At 49.6% G+C, this 15,832-nt stretch overlaps 1 protein-coding gene across 7 annotated transcripts in view; it reads right to left on the bottom strand.

Annotated features, from left to right (window-relative positions):
- The window catches only part of KCNT2 (potassium sodium-activated channel subfamily T member 2), a 139,518-nt gene extending 137,087 nt beyond the window's left edge, over nucleotides 1-2,431 (bottom strand). For 6 of the 7 annotated variants that reach the window (XR_013959624.1, XM_080651166.1, XM_080651168.1 and 3 more), the window contains exon 1: nucleotides 2,313-2,418. Coding sequence is in view for 6 of the 7 variants with exons in the window: in XM_080651166.1 (XP_080507292.1) it covers nucleotides 2,313-2,407 (95 nt within the window). In the remaining variant the exon portion in view is untranslated. Of the gene's footprint in view, nucleotides 1-2,312 lie in introns of all 7 variants that reach the window. The other variant, XM_080651171.1, reaches the window with a different exon arrangement.
- Nucleotides 2,432-15,832: the final 13,401 nt, after the last annotated feature.

The following is a 15,832-nucleotide window of genomic DNA, read 5'->3' as shown; positions in this document are numbered from 1 at the left end:
AGTTCGCCAAGAACTTACGGTGTGGAGTGCACACTCTCTGTATCCTCAGGGGCCCACAATGCTCTCTCTCTCTCTCTTTTTAAACATATTTTTATTGATTTCAGAGAGGAAGGGAGAGGGAGAGAGAGAAACATCAATGATGGGAGAGAATCATTGATTGGCTGCCTCCTTCATGAGCCACGCTGGGGATCCAGCCCACAACCCCGGGCATGTGCCCTGACCGGGAATGCAACCATGACCTCCTTCTGGTTCAGGGGTCAACCCTCACAACCACTGGGCCAGGCCCACAATATTCTCTCTGTGATGACACATCCTCACATACCAATCACAGGCCTCACCCATTTGCATATGCCAGTCAACCATGCCCCACTAAGGCTCAATTGAAAATGCTTCAAACGAAGAGCAAGGTAGAAGGGGTCCCCTTTCCCGTCATCTCTTCCCCCATCATTTTTAGGATGTGACTCTGGAAAGGAGAAGATGTCGATTCCCAGTCAGGGCACAAACCGAGGTTGTGGGCTCCATCCCCAGTAGGGGGCGTGCAAGAGGCAGCCAGTCCATGGTTCTCTCTCATCATTGATGTTTCTCTCTCTCTCTCTCCTTCTCCCTTCCTCTCTGAAATCAATAAAAATATTATTTTTAAAAGAGCCAACAGTGTGACCACCACCAAGTCCCAGAGATGTCCTCTGTATGTATTCAGCCCATCTCACACTTGCTACCCAGAAGAGGGGATTTCTATTCTACATGAAGATCCGAGGTCCTGAAGTAACCACCACAGATTCAATCACTCCGACCACTCCTGCACTTAAGCCGTTTAACGAGGCTCACAAAATTGATCTCAATGTCAACTAGCATTGCAAATGTGTTTACATATCCCTCCCTTTATCTTCTCCACTCAACCAGAACAACCCTTACTTTCCAAGCCTACTGGTAAATTGGTAGTCATCCTTTTAATTTTTAGCCAGCATCTATGTTTTTGCATAAAAAGACGGAATTGAGTTAGTCTCCTCTGCAAAACACCCATGTCCCTTTAAATTGCTAATCGGAGGCCCCGGGAGAAGTTGATGGTCGATGCACAAGAGAAAGCCCTCCCATGTGTAGGCACAGGAGCGACCATGGGAGCTGAGGTGATGAGGAGAAGAAGGAAGGGACCACCCAGGGGTGAACGGGGAGATTTTTTTTTTTCCATCAGACCAATAACGGATCTTTTCTGTAATTAAAAGACTGCCCCAGGAACAAAGTGAACTTCCAGGAAACATTCCCACGGCATTGAGAGCCTCGTGAGCATATTCGCTCCAAAACAAGGCAACGTGTCATGGGCTCCGTGACGTGACTATTCCAGGAAAGGCTACATTCAGCGAAACATCAAATGTGTGTGTGTGTGTGTGTGTGTGTGTGTGTGTTTAAGCAGTGAGACAGAGCTAGCCGGAGGAATTTCAGAAGTTTAGGCAAAGCAGGGATGCCGCGGACGCTCACGTGAGCAATGTTTTGCTAATAATACATATTCTAGTTTGGGGGACTGGTTTTCCTTTGGTGGCCTGTACACTTTTTTTTAGGTTAAAAAAAAAAAAACACCAATTGTGAACAGATCAGATTGTGCTCTACACCATGAGCAGATCGCATCATTCTCGGCACACACCATCAGGACTCTGATCAACCATGGTCACCGATGCCTGTGCAAAGGGAGTCCCCGCCATGGCAAAGGCTGTCCTTATCCCCAACCACCTGTTACATGTTTAAACCTGCCCACCTGTCACTCCAAAGCATAAGACACCCCCTCAAGACAACACTGACGAGGGGGGGACTCCAAGTTTCTACTCGGCTTTTCTAGTCCACCTGAACCCATCTTCCGACTTGATCACCAACGCCTAAGGGGACAAAAACCGGGGGGTGGGGGATCCTTTGGCACCCAGACTGCGTGCCATTTGGATGTTTTGTGCCTCGGAGCCCAGCCTCACACATACCCCCGGGCTAAACGTTACCGTGCGGTTGGAAGCTGGGAGGATGAGGCAATGGTGGCACATCGTGTGCAAAGAGGCGCACACACATGGACAAGAATAAGCGCCACATCCATGCGATAAACCGGGTGCGGGGACGGGGAGTGGGAAGGGAAGGAGTCTCTCGTCTGCAGCCACGTCTCCATGGAGTCAAAATGGAGAGACAGACCAGGGTCGCTCCCTTTCCCCGTTCCCCCAGCCCTGGCTTCCTTGGCTGCGGGGGGGGGGGGGGGGGGGCGTCCCCCCACCTCCCCGTAGGCTCCCCACCTGTCTGGGCTTCCGCTGTATTTCGGGAAGGACCCGGCCCACGTCACTCACCTGTCGTCGTTCTGCCATCCTTGGTCCCCAAGCAGCAAATCGCGGAACCTGTACCGGGGAGGCAGAGGGGGCACCTCGCTCTCCAAATCGACCATCCTTCCTGCAGGAGTGGGGAGCGCAGAGGCAGGAGGAGAGGAGGGAGACCGAAAGGGGAGGGGGCGGGGCAGAGGGAGGGGGCAGCCGGGATGCGGTGGCCCCGGGGGTGGGGGGTGGGGGGAGAGGGGCGGCAGGGGGAAGGGGCCTGGAGGGGGAGGGTCCCCTCTGAGCCCGAAGCCCAGGCTGCGGGGGGCTGGCTCCCCTCCGCCCCGGGGTGTGAGGGATGGGGATGATGCAAACGCAGCCCCGGAGCAAAAAGTCTGGCTCCGACCGGAATCTCCGCTGCCAGGGAACCGCCCCCGGGCTCCGCGCCGCCCCTGGTCCCCAGGACTCGGGGGAGGCGGGAAGGCAAAAGTAACTTGGCCGGGGAACCGCGCGGGGCGCCCGGCGAGAGGGGGGGGCACGCGGCGGGAGCGCGTGAGGCGCGAGGCTGGAGCGCCTCCCCAAAAGGCGGCCGGTCCCCCGGGGGCACCCCGACTCCGACACGCGGACCCCAGGGAGGTCCCGGCCCCCGCCCCGCGATGCTGCGCTGGGAGCCCAGCCAATGAGACGCCCCCTCATTTGCATAACACGGTGACGGCGCGGAGGTGCCGGGGACGACCAATGGGGGCGCGTTTAATCCGCGGAGTCCCGGGCTGCAGACCCCACCCCTCTCCCGCGCTGGGCAGGTGGCGGGGATGCCGGGGTGTCCCGGCTGCTCCCAGCCCCTGGGCGCTGCACCCCATCAGCAGCGGGGTGGGCGGCTGCAGAACGCACGGTCCTGCGGGGGAATCCCGGCGCCAGCCCCAGGAAACCCCCCTGTATGTTTGCTCACCATCGGCAAGAAAGGGGGGTGTTTCCCTGATGCGGGGAAAGAAGGAAGGGCTCTTTTATTTTTATTATTTTTATTTTTTTAGAATTTAATGATTTTTTTCTTTATTGATTTAGGTATTACATATGTGTCCTTATCCCCCCCCATTGCTCTCCTTCACCCCCCACACCCACACCCCCCCCCTCATGCCCTCACCCCCTGGTGTCTGTGCCCATTGGTCAGGCTTATGTGCATGCATACAAGTCCTTTGGTTGATCTCTCTCTCCCCCTTCCCCCCACCCTCCCCTGCCTTCCCTCTGAGGGTTGAGCATCTGATCGATGCTTCCCTGTCTCTGGATCTGTTTTTGCTCATCAGTGTGTGTTGTTCATTATATCCCGCAAATGAGTGAGATCCTGTGACAGGTATCTGGTTCCCACTGGCTGGTTTCGCTTCGATCATGCTCTCCAGGAACCCTTTGCAACAGCCTGGATGGACCAGGAAGGGACCCTTGGGGCCCCTGAAGGGGGAACATTGGGAGGATGGCTGGGGGAGCTCAGAGAAGGAAACCTGGAGATCCATAGGCTGGTCAGTTACTGCTGCTGCTGTTCCCGGCCCTGTGGGCCCACAGGTGGCCCAGCCCTGGGGATGCTCCGCCCGTGGTCCATGCAGTCAGAGGAGGGTGTGAACCCCAGGGCCCGCAGCTGGTTTTCCAGCCCCAAGGCCTGCTCACCTGGGAACCGGGCTATATACACAAGCCCAGGTCCCATTTGCACCCAAAACTGACTCCACCAGGGTCCTCAGACTCTGAATGCATCCGCATCTGAGGGCACAGGGGGGGGGCGGGGCTCTAGGCTAGGGCATCGCTCATGCTTTAGGGGGCCCCTCCTTGCTCAGAGGAACCGCTTGTGCATGAAGGGATAGGGTACCAGACTCGGCGATCAGACAGCACATGGAGAGATTTGGGAATACCCGAGATACCCTCATTCATGGGGGTCGGGGAGGGGGGAGGTCAAGGAAGACCCTGGAAATGAGCAAAGCCTCTGTTCGTTCGCACCCCATTTCAGGGAAGGCAAGAAAGCGATGAGCAAGCAGAACAGTAGGCGTAGTGGCATCGTGATTTGAAAAAAAAAATTCTTGGCCCTAGCTGGTGTGGCTCAGTGGCTAGAGCATTGGCTTCCCGACCAAAGGGTCCCAGGTTCGATTCCGGTCAAGGGCACCTACCTTGGTTGCAGGCTCCTCCCCGGCCCAACGCAACTAATGGGTGTGTTTCTCTGGCATCGGTGTTTCTCTCTGTCTTTCCCTCTCTCTTCCACTTTCTCTGAAAATCGATAGGAAAATATCCTCCAGTGAGGATTAACCCCCCCAAAAAACGTTACACCGGGAAATTAATGGTTTTTCACATTTGCTTTAGCTCCGGGGTTATGGGTTTGTTTATGCTTCTTTCGCACGAGCTTTTGGAAAGTTCTATCACCACGTCTTTAGTTTGGGGAGGAAAAGGGACAGGACATCAGGTTTCTATTTCGGATCTTCTCACCGGCTGTTATGATGGCTCTGTGAACTTTACCTTTGAAATGTCCCGGGTTAATATTTATTTGTTACTTATATTATCATTGTCTGCTTTTATACAAATTTTTACTTACGTTATTATTGTCTGCTTTTATTGTTTGGCATAAATCTGGAATATTTATAGATCAAGAACAGAAGCAAGGCACACAGGGGTCCTCAAACTACGGCCCGCGGGCCACACGCGGCCCGCCGAGGACATGGATCCGGCCCGCCGGGGGCCGCTGCCTGTCCTGCTTAGCAGCCGACGCGTCCCGGGCCCGCAGTGCACATAGGAATTTGTTCATAGTTTTTGTTTTTTAAACTATAGTCCGGCCCTCCCACGGTCTGAGGGACAGTGAACTGACCCCCCGTTTAAAAAGTTTGAGGACCCCTGCTACAAGTATTAGCTTTGAGTGTTAGGCGCTGAGACGCTAGAGGTTCGAGGGTAAGGATCCATCACATTTTATTTTGATTGCGCCCTTATTTTTCACTTTTGTGACAGGGTGGGTTTTTTTTCTCAAATATTTTTATTGATTTCAGAGAGGAAGGGGGAGGGAGAGAGAGAGAGAAACATCCATGATGAGACAGAATCATGGATCGGCTGCCTCCTGCACGCCCCACCCTGGGGATCGAGCCTGCAACCCGGGCACGTGCCCTGACCTCCTGGTTGATAGGTTGACGCTAAACCACTGAACCAGTCTTCAGTATCGGTCTTCCAAGTGTCCAGGTAACAGTTACAAAGACCAAAAAAAAAAAAAAAAAAATGAAGAAACCAGTAAGAGCCTGCTTAGCACATTCAGGTACAGATCGCACAAAGTACCTGAACGTGCTAGGCCCGTGGTTGGCAAACTGCGGCTCGCGAGCCACATGCGGCTCTTTGGCCCCTTGAGTGTGGCTCTTCCACAAAATACCACGGCCTGGGTGAGTCTATGTTGAAGAAGTGGCGTTAGAAGAAGTTTAAGTTTAAAAAATTTGGCTCTCCAAAGAAATTTCAATCGGTGTCCTGTTGATATTTGGCTCTGTGGACTCATGAGTTTGCCGGCCACTGTGCTAGGCCCAGGGGAGCCCAATGCATTGATGGTACACTGATTTTTGTGTGCCTTAAAATTGTCCAAGTGGAACCTGGCTGGCGTGGCTCAGTGGTTGAGCATTGACCCAGAAACCAAGAGGTCACCTGTTCGATTCCTGGTCAGGGCACATGCCCGGGTTGCGGGCTAGATCCCCAGTAGGGGGCGTGCAGGAGGCAGCCGATCGATGATGTTTCTCTCTCATCATTGGTATTTCTCTCTCTGTCTCCCTCTCCCTTCCTCTCTCTGTAAAAATCAATAAAAAATTTTTTAATTGTCCTAGTGGAAAATGTCATACTTCTAAATTTAAAAAAAATAATTAAAAGAATAGTGTAACCCAGTGGTCGGCAAACTCATTAGTCCACAGAGCCAAATATCCACAGGACCACGATGGACATTTCTTTGGAGAGCCACATTTTTTAAACGTAAACTTCTTCTAACGCCACTTCTTCAACATAGACTCGCCCAGGCCGTGGCATTTTGTGGAAGAGCCACACTCCAGGGGCCAAAGAGCCGCCTGTGGCTCGCGAGCCGCCGTTTGCCGACCACTGGTGTAACCTGAGGAACACTGTCCTGCCATTGTTAAAATCTGGCAATTCGGGGCATGGAAGCAAATTTGTAATTGGAAGATATTTTGCTCACCTTGAGATACTTTTCCATTTTCTGGAGGCAGACTTTTTTTTTTTTAAATATATTTTATTGATTTTTTACAGAGAGGAAGGGAGAGGGATAGAGAGCTAGAAACATCGATGAGAGAGAAACATCGATCAGCTGCCTCCTGCACACCTCCCACTGGGGATGTGCCCGCAACCAAGGTACATGCCCTTGACCGGAACCAAACCCGAGACCCTTCAGTCCGCAGGCCGACGCTCTATCCACTGAGCCAAACCGGTTAGGGCTGGAGGCAGACGTTTTAATTCGGTCTTGAATTTTGGCTTTTACTTCTCCTGCCCTATCTCTCTGCACGTTCATGCCCTTTCTTTCTCGCGTCGATGTCATGCCACTGCCCGCTGTGAGAATGTATCTCCCTCCTTCGCTCTTTGTACCTCCGCCTCCTTTTTTCTCTGTGCCCTTCGGACCCCCCATTTCACAGACGCTCTTTCTCGCTGTGTGTGTGAAAGCTTTCATCCTACTATAACACCAGGATCCGTTTTTAGCAACAATTTCAACTCGGTCCTGTAGGTTACCATTCACCCCTTCACACGTCCCCTTATCAACAGCTGCCTACGGGCGGGAAGAGAATGCAACAAAGCTGCCCTATATTCCGAGCGTGTCCAGCTGCATGAGCACCAATAGTGGTGTTTCATCCACATGGAAAGGGGGGACACAGTCAGAAGAAGCGGACAAGGAGAATATCGCATTCAATTCACAAATCCCCCCCCCTGAGAGGCGCAGGTAAGTGGCACGGGGCGGGGGGGCGGGCGGGGAGGGCAGGTGGAGACAGATGAAGACACTATTCTATTCCAGATGTGAACACAAGTACCAACATGGGCACTACTTTTTGTCACCTTCAAACGAACGCCCGTCTGAGGTGTGAAATGTGTGCACACGCCCCCCAGGGGGACCCTGCCGGGAGGCAGGCCGCCTTCTGATAGCAGCCACGTCCTCCATCCTGTTCCTCCTGCTTCTTCCCCCTTCCCCGCGCGCTCCCTCCAAATGCGCATCTCAGCATCCTTCCCGAGGATGCGCATCTCTCCGTGTGTCTGCTCCTGACTCCTGGCTTCGGCTGAATTTCCGGAGGGAGAACACAGAGCCGGAGGGAGGATTCTTTAGTGCCAAATGCGATTCAATAGCTAGGAAGCACATTCTGTTCCAGTAACCCAGGAATCGCCCCCACGTTATCCTTTTAGGTACAAGACACATGTATCGGTGAGGAAACTCTCCAGCAGGCTGGGGAACTCGGGTTCTCTCTCGGATCTTCCCCTTCCCAGGTGCCTGGTGTCCCCAGCCCTGCTCGTGGGTGGCTGAGAGGAGACATCCCCGTGCCCTGTCATCATCAGACCCGCCAACAAGGGACCTCTTTTCCTTTGTCACAGTCGTTGTCCGTTAGCAGATGAGCAACAACAGTAGTGAGTGAAAGAGAAGCTTCTTACGTGGGAGGGACTGGGCCACAGCTCTGTCACTCTCCAAACATAAAGACTTACAAACGTTCACATAGCCGTAGTGCCGTGCGAGGAACTGCTGTGAGCCCGATGTTATGTTAGGAGATTTACAATCACTTTGTAAATATATTTTATAGATTCAACAGAAAGCTAAAATTAATGCTCAGTAGCCATGTCGGTATGAATGGTATGGAAGTCCCATCTTCCTGATGGTTATGCAGTGTCCCAAGGCTATAAGCTAACAGTTTTCATCGCAAAGAGCAAGTTGGTATAAACACAGCGCATAACAACAAGCGAATAAAATTGGAGGAATCGCACGCGGTTTTCATACATAATTGTGTTCTGGGCATTGAGGTCCCTGGTGTATATGAATACATAGCATTTCTGAAATTCATATATTTTCTTTATAGGGTGATGTAAATATTAGTTATGCCTTGATATACCGAATTTGTGTTTTTATTTCTTTTCAGGTAGCTCACCACTTCAAGGTATTAAATGGTAGCTCTGTGTCCATTACTTTCTTGATTTCTGCAGCTTGACTATATAAATTATTTAAAATCTGAGTGTTGACTCTATCTATTTCTCTAGTATCTTCTTCTTAATATAAACATGCCTTTGCTGTTTAGCAACTAATGAGTTTAATTATGCTTTTCAAATTTCACACAACTGGTTGAACAGCTTTGATTACTTTCTAAGAGATAAACCACAGTATGTACCCTCAGAGTAACTGAAACAAATAAATGTCCTAAAGTTAAAAGGAGGGGGGGGGGGGCGGAAATCTGGCTGCTGGGTGATTCTTCTGAACTCCCATGAAAAATAATAAATATGGATGATCAGAAAGATATTTTAAAGATCCCCCAGGTAGAAGCCAGATCATGTAGGCGATTACAGCGAACGTCTTGAATTACACTCAGATGCGAAGCAGAAAGAGGAGTAGGCACCATACTGAGTTCAGATTCACCGAGCTGAGCGTGTGCGACCGAGCTAAATGAGTAGTGTAGTCTTCACACCGGCTCCGTGCACCCTTCACGGTCGCAGAAAACAAGGAGGTGGATCTGGAAAGAGGGTAGGCCGCCCCTCCTACTCAAATATCGGTACAAGGTATATTGAAATGCTGACTAGTTCGCCGAGGTGCCGTATATGATATTTAAGGATAGAAGGACTAGCGTTTTTGACAAGGCAGTCACCCGGATATAGGACACAGAAATAAGAAGCAACCCTAATTCGTCCTCTGCGTGTCTCTTTCCTCTCTCTCTGCCTGCAAGCCCACACGCTCGCTCGCATCTGAGCCCCGGGAGAGTCGTCAAGTGGCTCAGTGTGGGACAGACAGGCTGAGTGCCATTAGGTGGTAAGGACCTGACAGCTAAAAAGTGAATTTTTCCCCTAATTTCAAGACCATTCATAAATTATCTTCCGCCGAAACCGGTTTGGCTCAGTGGATAGAGCGTCGGCCTGCGGACTGAAGGGTCCCGGGTTCGATTCCGGCCAAGGGCATGTACCTTGGTGGCGGGCACATCCCCAGTGGGAGGTGTGCAGGAGGCAGCTGATGGATGTTTCTCTCTCATCGATGTTTCTAGCTCTCTATCCCTCTCCCTTCCTCTCTGTAAAAATATCAATAAAAAAATATATTTAAAAAAAGTAAGTAAAAATAAATAAATTATCTTCCTAGGCATTAACTACCAAATTCTCTAAGGCCATGATTTCTCGATGACTTATCTGTTTTGCTGCTTAAGCAACCCTTCAGAAATAATTTAGCCAGAGTTTAATTCACTAGAACACAGCTCAGATGGGACCAAGATGGTACACTGACTTAAGGCAAATAATTTTGTGCTTTAATCCCCCACCCATTGTTCCTTCTTTCCATTTCCCTTTACTGCTCCCATCGCTTGCTGAAGATCAGCTCCCTGATAAAGCCAGTCCCCAAGGGTGGGCTGATGCTCGGTTTCTAGGTGGAGCTCAGCGGCTTAGAAAAAGAAAGCTGGGAGCCACCTCATTTATTCCAGAACAGCACTTTCAACCAGTGTGCCCGAGAGTTTGTAAAGCAGGCAGTACTACCTGACTATGTAGTCAGGGCACTGACCTCTCTTCCCTTAGACCAGCCATGGGCAAACTACGGCCCGCGGGCCGGATCCGGCTGATCTATCCGGTTCTCTTGCTCTCCCCTCCGCTCCTTTACTTTGAATTTATATTAGTTCACACAAACACTCCATCCATGCTTTTGTTCCGGCCCTCCGGTCCAGTTTAAGAACCCATTGTGGCCCTCGAGTCAAAAAGTTTGCCCACCCCTGCCTTAGACTGTCAAATAAAAAAAAATAAAAAATAAATGAGCCCTAACTGGTTTGGCTCAGTGGATAGAGCGTCGGCCTGCGGACTGAAGGGTCCCGGGTTCAATTCCAGTCAAGGGCATGTACCTTGGTTGCGAGCACATCCCCAGTAGGGGGTGTGCAAGAGGCAGCTGATGGATGTTTCTCTCTCATCGATGTTTCTAACTCTCTATCCCTCTCCCTTCCTCTCTGTAAAAAAACAATAAAATACATTTTATAAAAAATAAAAAATGACAACAGCCAACACAATAGGCGTCCAGTGTGAATAAATCAAAATTCTACCTTTTTTTTTTTATTATTATTTGTCTGCCTGGTCATCTGATCCAAGTGGGGTCAAACACGATGGACAATGAGAAAGAAGAATCTTCCATATATGGATGTTGGGAGCAAAAACGTTTCTTTTTTAATTAACTTTCTATTGATTGATTGGAGAGAGGGAGGAAGGGGGAGAGAGAGACAGTGATTTGTCGTTCGCCTTATTTATGCATTCATTGGTTGATTCTTGGCTGTGCCCTGACCGGGGACCGAACCTGCCACTGAGCTCCCCGGCCAGGGCTCCGAAAGGCCCTTCCTGCTGGGGTTTCTGACCAGGAGCGGTGCGTGCCCTCCTTGCCAAGGACGTGGCTCTGGCCCACATTTTGCAGCTACAGGAGCTGTTTCTCACCACGACTAAAGCAGGCAGCACCCCGGGGACCCCCGCCGCTGGGCATCCACAAGTTGTCTTCTTACCGAAGACAGTTCTCCGGTCACTTGATCCCGAGAACTTGCCTCACTCATCAATAGATTGATGCCACACACGGCAAGCTCCGCAGCGCTGCTGTAATGACTCGCCTTTCTTGGCCCAGAACCATTTCCTCACAAAGCTAACAGCCTTAACATTTTGTTTCTCAGCAAATCCGCTGCTGTCTGGATGCTAATTTTCAAATCGTTGGCAGGGATGAACATTCCACGTCCGGGTCCCCAGTTCCACATTCCGCAGTAATTACAACACCCGCCACATAGCTTCAGACCACCTGGTCCCACAGAGGGAAAAAAAAAAAAAAAAAAAAAAAAAAGTAAAATGTTATAATAACAACAGGCTTGAAAAGATAAGCGGTTAGAAAATATTTTTACTGACCGAAGTTTTACCCAGTTTCAGTGAATTAAGCATTCTTTGCTGCTGGAATTTTAGCTGTTTTCCTCTGAACTCCCAACGGAAACAGCCATGAAATATTAAAACACAGAGACTGCTGTATGGTTAATGGGATTAGGAGGGAGGCCCAGCCCAAATCACAAACTCCAGACAGAAATTCGGGTGACGGGGGGAAGGGCCTAGGACGTTACAAACCAGTCACGGGGATGTAAAGGACAGCATAAGGAATATAGTCAATAATAGTGCACTCCGTGTGTACGGTGCCATTTGGGTCACTGGAAATTTCAGTCAAGTTGACATTTTAGTATAAAAGAAATAAACTCATGAATATGCAAAAAATCAAGAAAGAGTCCAAGAGCCTGTCTTAAAAGTGTGATTATGAAATGCAAAGAGGGGGGGAAAAAAGATGCATCAAAATGAGGACCTCGGTAACTGTGGAGAAGCCATAGTTGGAAAGCACTGGGAGTGAAAAAAGGAAAAAAAGAAGAAGAAGAAGAAGAAGCCCACTAAGATATGATACTAAGATCTGAAGGAAATGGAAAAACTAGTTATGAAAATGAATGTAAGTGGGAGAATCAAAGAAGAAAGGTTAAACCCGACAAAATCAGGACGTAATGAGAGGAGGGTGTCGGAGGCGCACAGTAGGACCACACGTCACAGTTTTTGTGTTGAGTGCATGCACGGAGCGTGCTCAGGACAATGCAATGAGAGCTGAAGTGACTCGCGTGATCTCTAGACAGAAGCTGTGAGGAATTGGCTCCAACTTGCCAGATCTCTTCCTCTGTCGGCTAGGAGCTGTTGCTCTAAGGGGGGTATATCAGATGTCTGCCCCCTTCCAGAATCCTAGGGGTGCTTTCTGGGACCGAACTCCATAAAAGTCCCCCGAAACTCCCTAATCCCCGCCATGCCATGCACCTCTTTCATGTTCTCGGGGGTCAGCTAAGCTCGCACCTTCTCAACCACAGCTGCTGGGAAAACACGCATCTCCCCCCACCCATCGACTCCCGAATCCTCCCTGCAGGGCCTGAGCCTTGAGTTTTCTGTGGGTTCACCACCCACCTTCTCCCTCACGGATGTTCCAGCAAAGGCCCCCCTGACCTTCAGAGGGTGGTCTTCACACGTTCCCATGATGTCATCCGTGTAATGGCTCCTGTTACTGATGTGGGGGAGGAAGGACAGGTCTCGGGCTCCCACCCATGACATGTTGTGGGCTGTGCGCGTGGCCTTGGGGGGCACTGGAAGGTCCATTATTGTCCCTCCCAAGTGAAGGCAGGCTGATAGTAGTAATCAGACACCTGTCTTTGCTAGAGAATTTTCCATGAATGTCCTTGAAGACGAAGCACTTTTGCAGGAACACTTGTATTAATTACTATATTAATAATGTATAAATTACCTAGTGTAATAATCTATATGTAATTCATAAAAATAATATATTTATTGCAAAACAACCGAAAGAAAGTTCTAGCATCACGTCTCCTCTGGCACTGCTTCCCATGTAATTTAACGCATCAAGCAAGCCTATAAGTTTAATATCTCCAATAGGAAGACAGGACACATCTTTGGAGATGTTCCAGGGACCCTCGTGAAAATCCCAAAATTAGTTCAAGGTCAACTAGGCTTAATTTCGATTTTGATTTTGGGGGAAGTTTGTAAAACTTATCCAAAGGTATAAGGCACTCGATTAAATGAGATCATAGGTCACTGTGAGACAATACTTAGTTATTCATTTAACCAAAGTCACGATGAAAGAAATCAAAGGCAAATACCCGGGAATTCTATAGTTGTAAAAAACACACCCACACACACAACGTGGCCCTTTTAACGGCGAAGGGTCCATTTTCCTAAACAAGCAAAGATCCAATAAAGACAATGAGAAGCACAGGAAATCATTTTCATTAAACACAGAATCCTTGCTTTCCAGCCAGATTACGCAAAAGGTAAACATAACCCTTTCACAATCTTACCAAGAACAGACCAAGAAAACTCTATTTTATCAGCACATGAGAGGGAGTCAAGTTTCAGTTTTCCACAAATATGCTGTTGATATTAAGGCTTATTTTTAAAGACAAAGAGGACTTAAGTTTACAAAATAATTTTGGAAATGCCCTTCCAAAGTTGAAAAACATCACCTATACGCCATGCATATCCCTAGACATGCATAACATGCAGACACAACAGAGATCCCATAGCTTTCATTCCAGACTTTCGGTAGCCACTCACACGGCCAAAGCTTCTTGCTAATATGTGTGGAGAAGACTCTTCAGATGTGTATATTTGCCCTTGACACGTGATCTTATGCAGGGCTGGGACCAGATTTGAGGGCAAGGTGTCTTCCGTAGCAGTCTGTAAAAAGAGAATTTTTAAGAAAGCAAAAATAAAAGCCTTTAACTCCCCTCCCCCCTTATTTTTTTCACAGTCCCTGCAGGCAAGGTCTTCATTCTCTCTGGCGGTCTTTGTACACGTCAAAACGATGAAAAGGTTTGCCACTTCAAGGGACGGAACCAAAAGGAGGGGTGTTCTCTCCTAGGAGTTTGGGGGCACGTGTCTCTATTATCAGAAGTCTAGGGTGATTGCTCTTTAACATTTCCCTTTATTTTTGGGGGTGGGACTGGCTGGGGCACTTGTTCGTGGCATTGACCCATACTAAGAGTTTCCTCTGTTCGGCGCTAAGACGGCTGGCCCTACAGGGAGTCAGAAGGGTGGTGAGCCTGGTGCTTGCACATCCAACTGTGAAGCCAGACCGTCTGGGTTCTAACCCCCTGTCACTTGTGTGCAAATGGAATAACAGAACGCGCCTACCAGGTTTACGAGGGCACTAGCCGATGATAAGTTTCCTGCAGCCCCTGACACATGAACGTTAATCATTCATCAGCCCTTATTGCGAGGTCGGTAGAGCTTGAAAGGTTGAGGTAACCTCCGTGCAGAGGCAAACAAGAGACTTTGCTCACAGATTCGTTCTGCAGCCTTGAACAGTCTCCAGAGCATGACGTTAGGTCGGTGCGGCGCCTGGGGTGAATGTCTAGGAACTCAGGAGGCAGCTGGTGCAGGAGAGGGAGGCCTCCCCTCGCCATCTCCACCAGCTTTCTAAGCTTCCTGAATGTTCTCCAGTGGGGCCGGGGAAGGGGCCAAGGAGACGGCAGGTGGTGTTTCTTCTCTTCTCCTTGGGGACGTTGGGTTACTTGAAGAGCTTACAAGCTGGTTTTAGAAAAGCGCCTGATACAACAAGGGCAGTGAATGAGATGGGAGGCCCCTGTGTGTTTCCCTTCCTCCCGAACAGGATTAAGGAAAATGCAGAGGCAGCGTTCTTTTCTTCTGGGCCAATCATTAAATTAGAGGATGCAGCAGCGTCCCCGCAAAGGGGTACTCGAGGATGTGTAGGCTTCTTTGTGTAAGGGAGGGTGTGTTGAAATAAATCTGAAAAAATGACCTTTCCCTTCATCCATGCGTATGCAGGGCAACTTGTACATGGCGTTTCGTGTGAGCCAGGAGGAAAGATAACAATTCCCTAGGTCCTTTTCTTGTTGGGTTCTGAGAGGCATGGAGAGAGAACCATCACTGATGAGAGAGACTAGAGCCTAGGTTCTAATCAAAATGGAACCTAGGGCCCAGCCCAGGGGTGGGCAAACTTTTTGACTCGAGGGCCACAATGGGTTCTTAAACTGGACTGGAGGGCCGGAACAAAAGCATGGATGGAGTGTTTGTGTGAACTAGTATAAATTCAAAGTAAAGGAGCGGAGGGGAGAGCAAGAGAACCGGATAGAACAGCCGGATCCGGCCCGCGGGCCGTAGTTTGCCCAAGGCTGGCCCAGCCAGTGTGGCTCAGCGGTTGAGCGTTGACCTAGGAACCAGGAGGTCACGGTTCGATTCCCGGTCAGGGCACAGGCCTGGGTTTCGGGCTCGATCCCCAGGGTGGGGCGTGCAGGAGGCAGCCAATCCATGATTCTCTCTCATCATGGATGTTTCTCTCCTTCTCTCTTCCTCTCCCTTCCTCTCTGAAATCAATAAAAATATTTTTTAGAAAAATATTTGTCACTCAAATGACAGGTCCTTAAAAAATAAATAAACACACACACACACAAAGAATTCAATAACATTATTTGATTTATAGGAAGCACCAAAATGGCCAATTGAGTCCATGTTCTTAGAGAAGAGGGGAGAGGGTCCCCTGTGAGGGGCGGGAGGGGGCAAGGGCTTGGGGGAAAGGGAGGACTGGGGGGTCCTGGGGAAAAGTGCTGTTGGTGGCGTGACCCTGGGGCTGGCTACAGGCTGTTTTCATCTTCCTAACAGCAAACCACTTGCCTATCTTCTCTTCATGCAGATTGTCTCAGTACAGTGTAAAAATATCAGGATTGTCTCAGTACAGTGTAAACATATCAGGACTGTCTCAATACAGTATAAAAATATCAGGGTTATCTCAATACACTGTAAATATATCAGGATTGTCTCAATACAGTGTAAAAACA

The sequence above is a fragment of the Plecotus auritus genome (genome assembly GCF_963455305.1).
Source record: "Plecotus auritus genome assembly, chromosome: 14".
Taxonomy (NCBI): Eukaryota; Metazoa; Chordata; class Mammalia; order Chiroptera; family Vespertilionidae; genus Plecotus; species Plecotus auritus.
The sequence above is the reverse complement of the archived record's forward strand: the minus strand, read 5'-3'. Positions and strand labels throughout refer to the sequence as shown.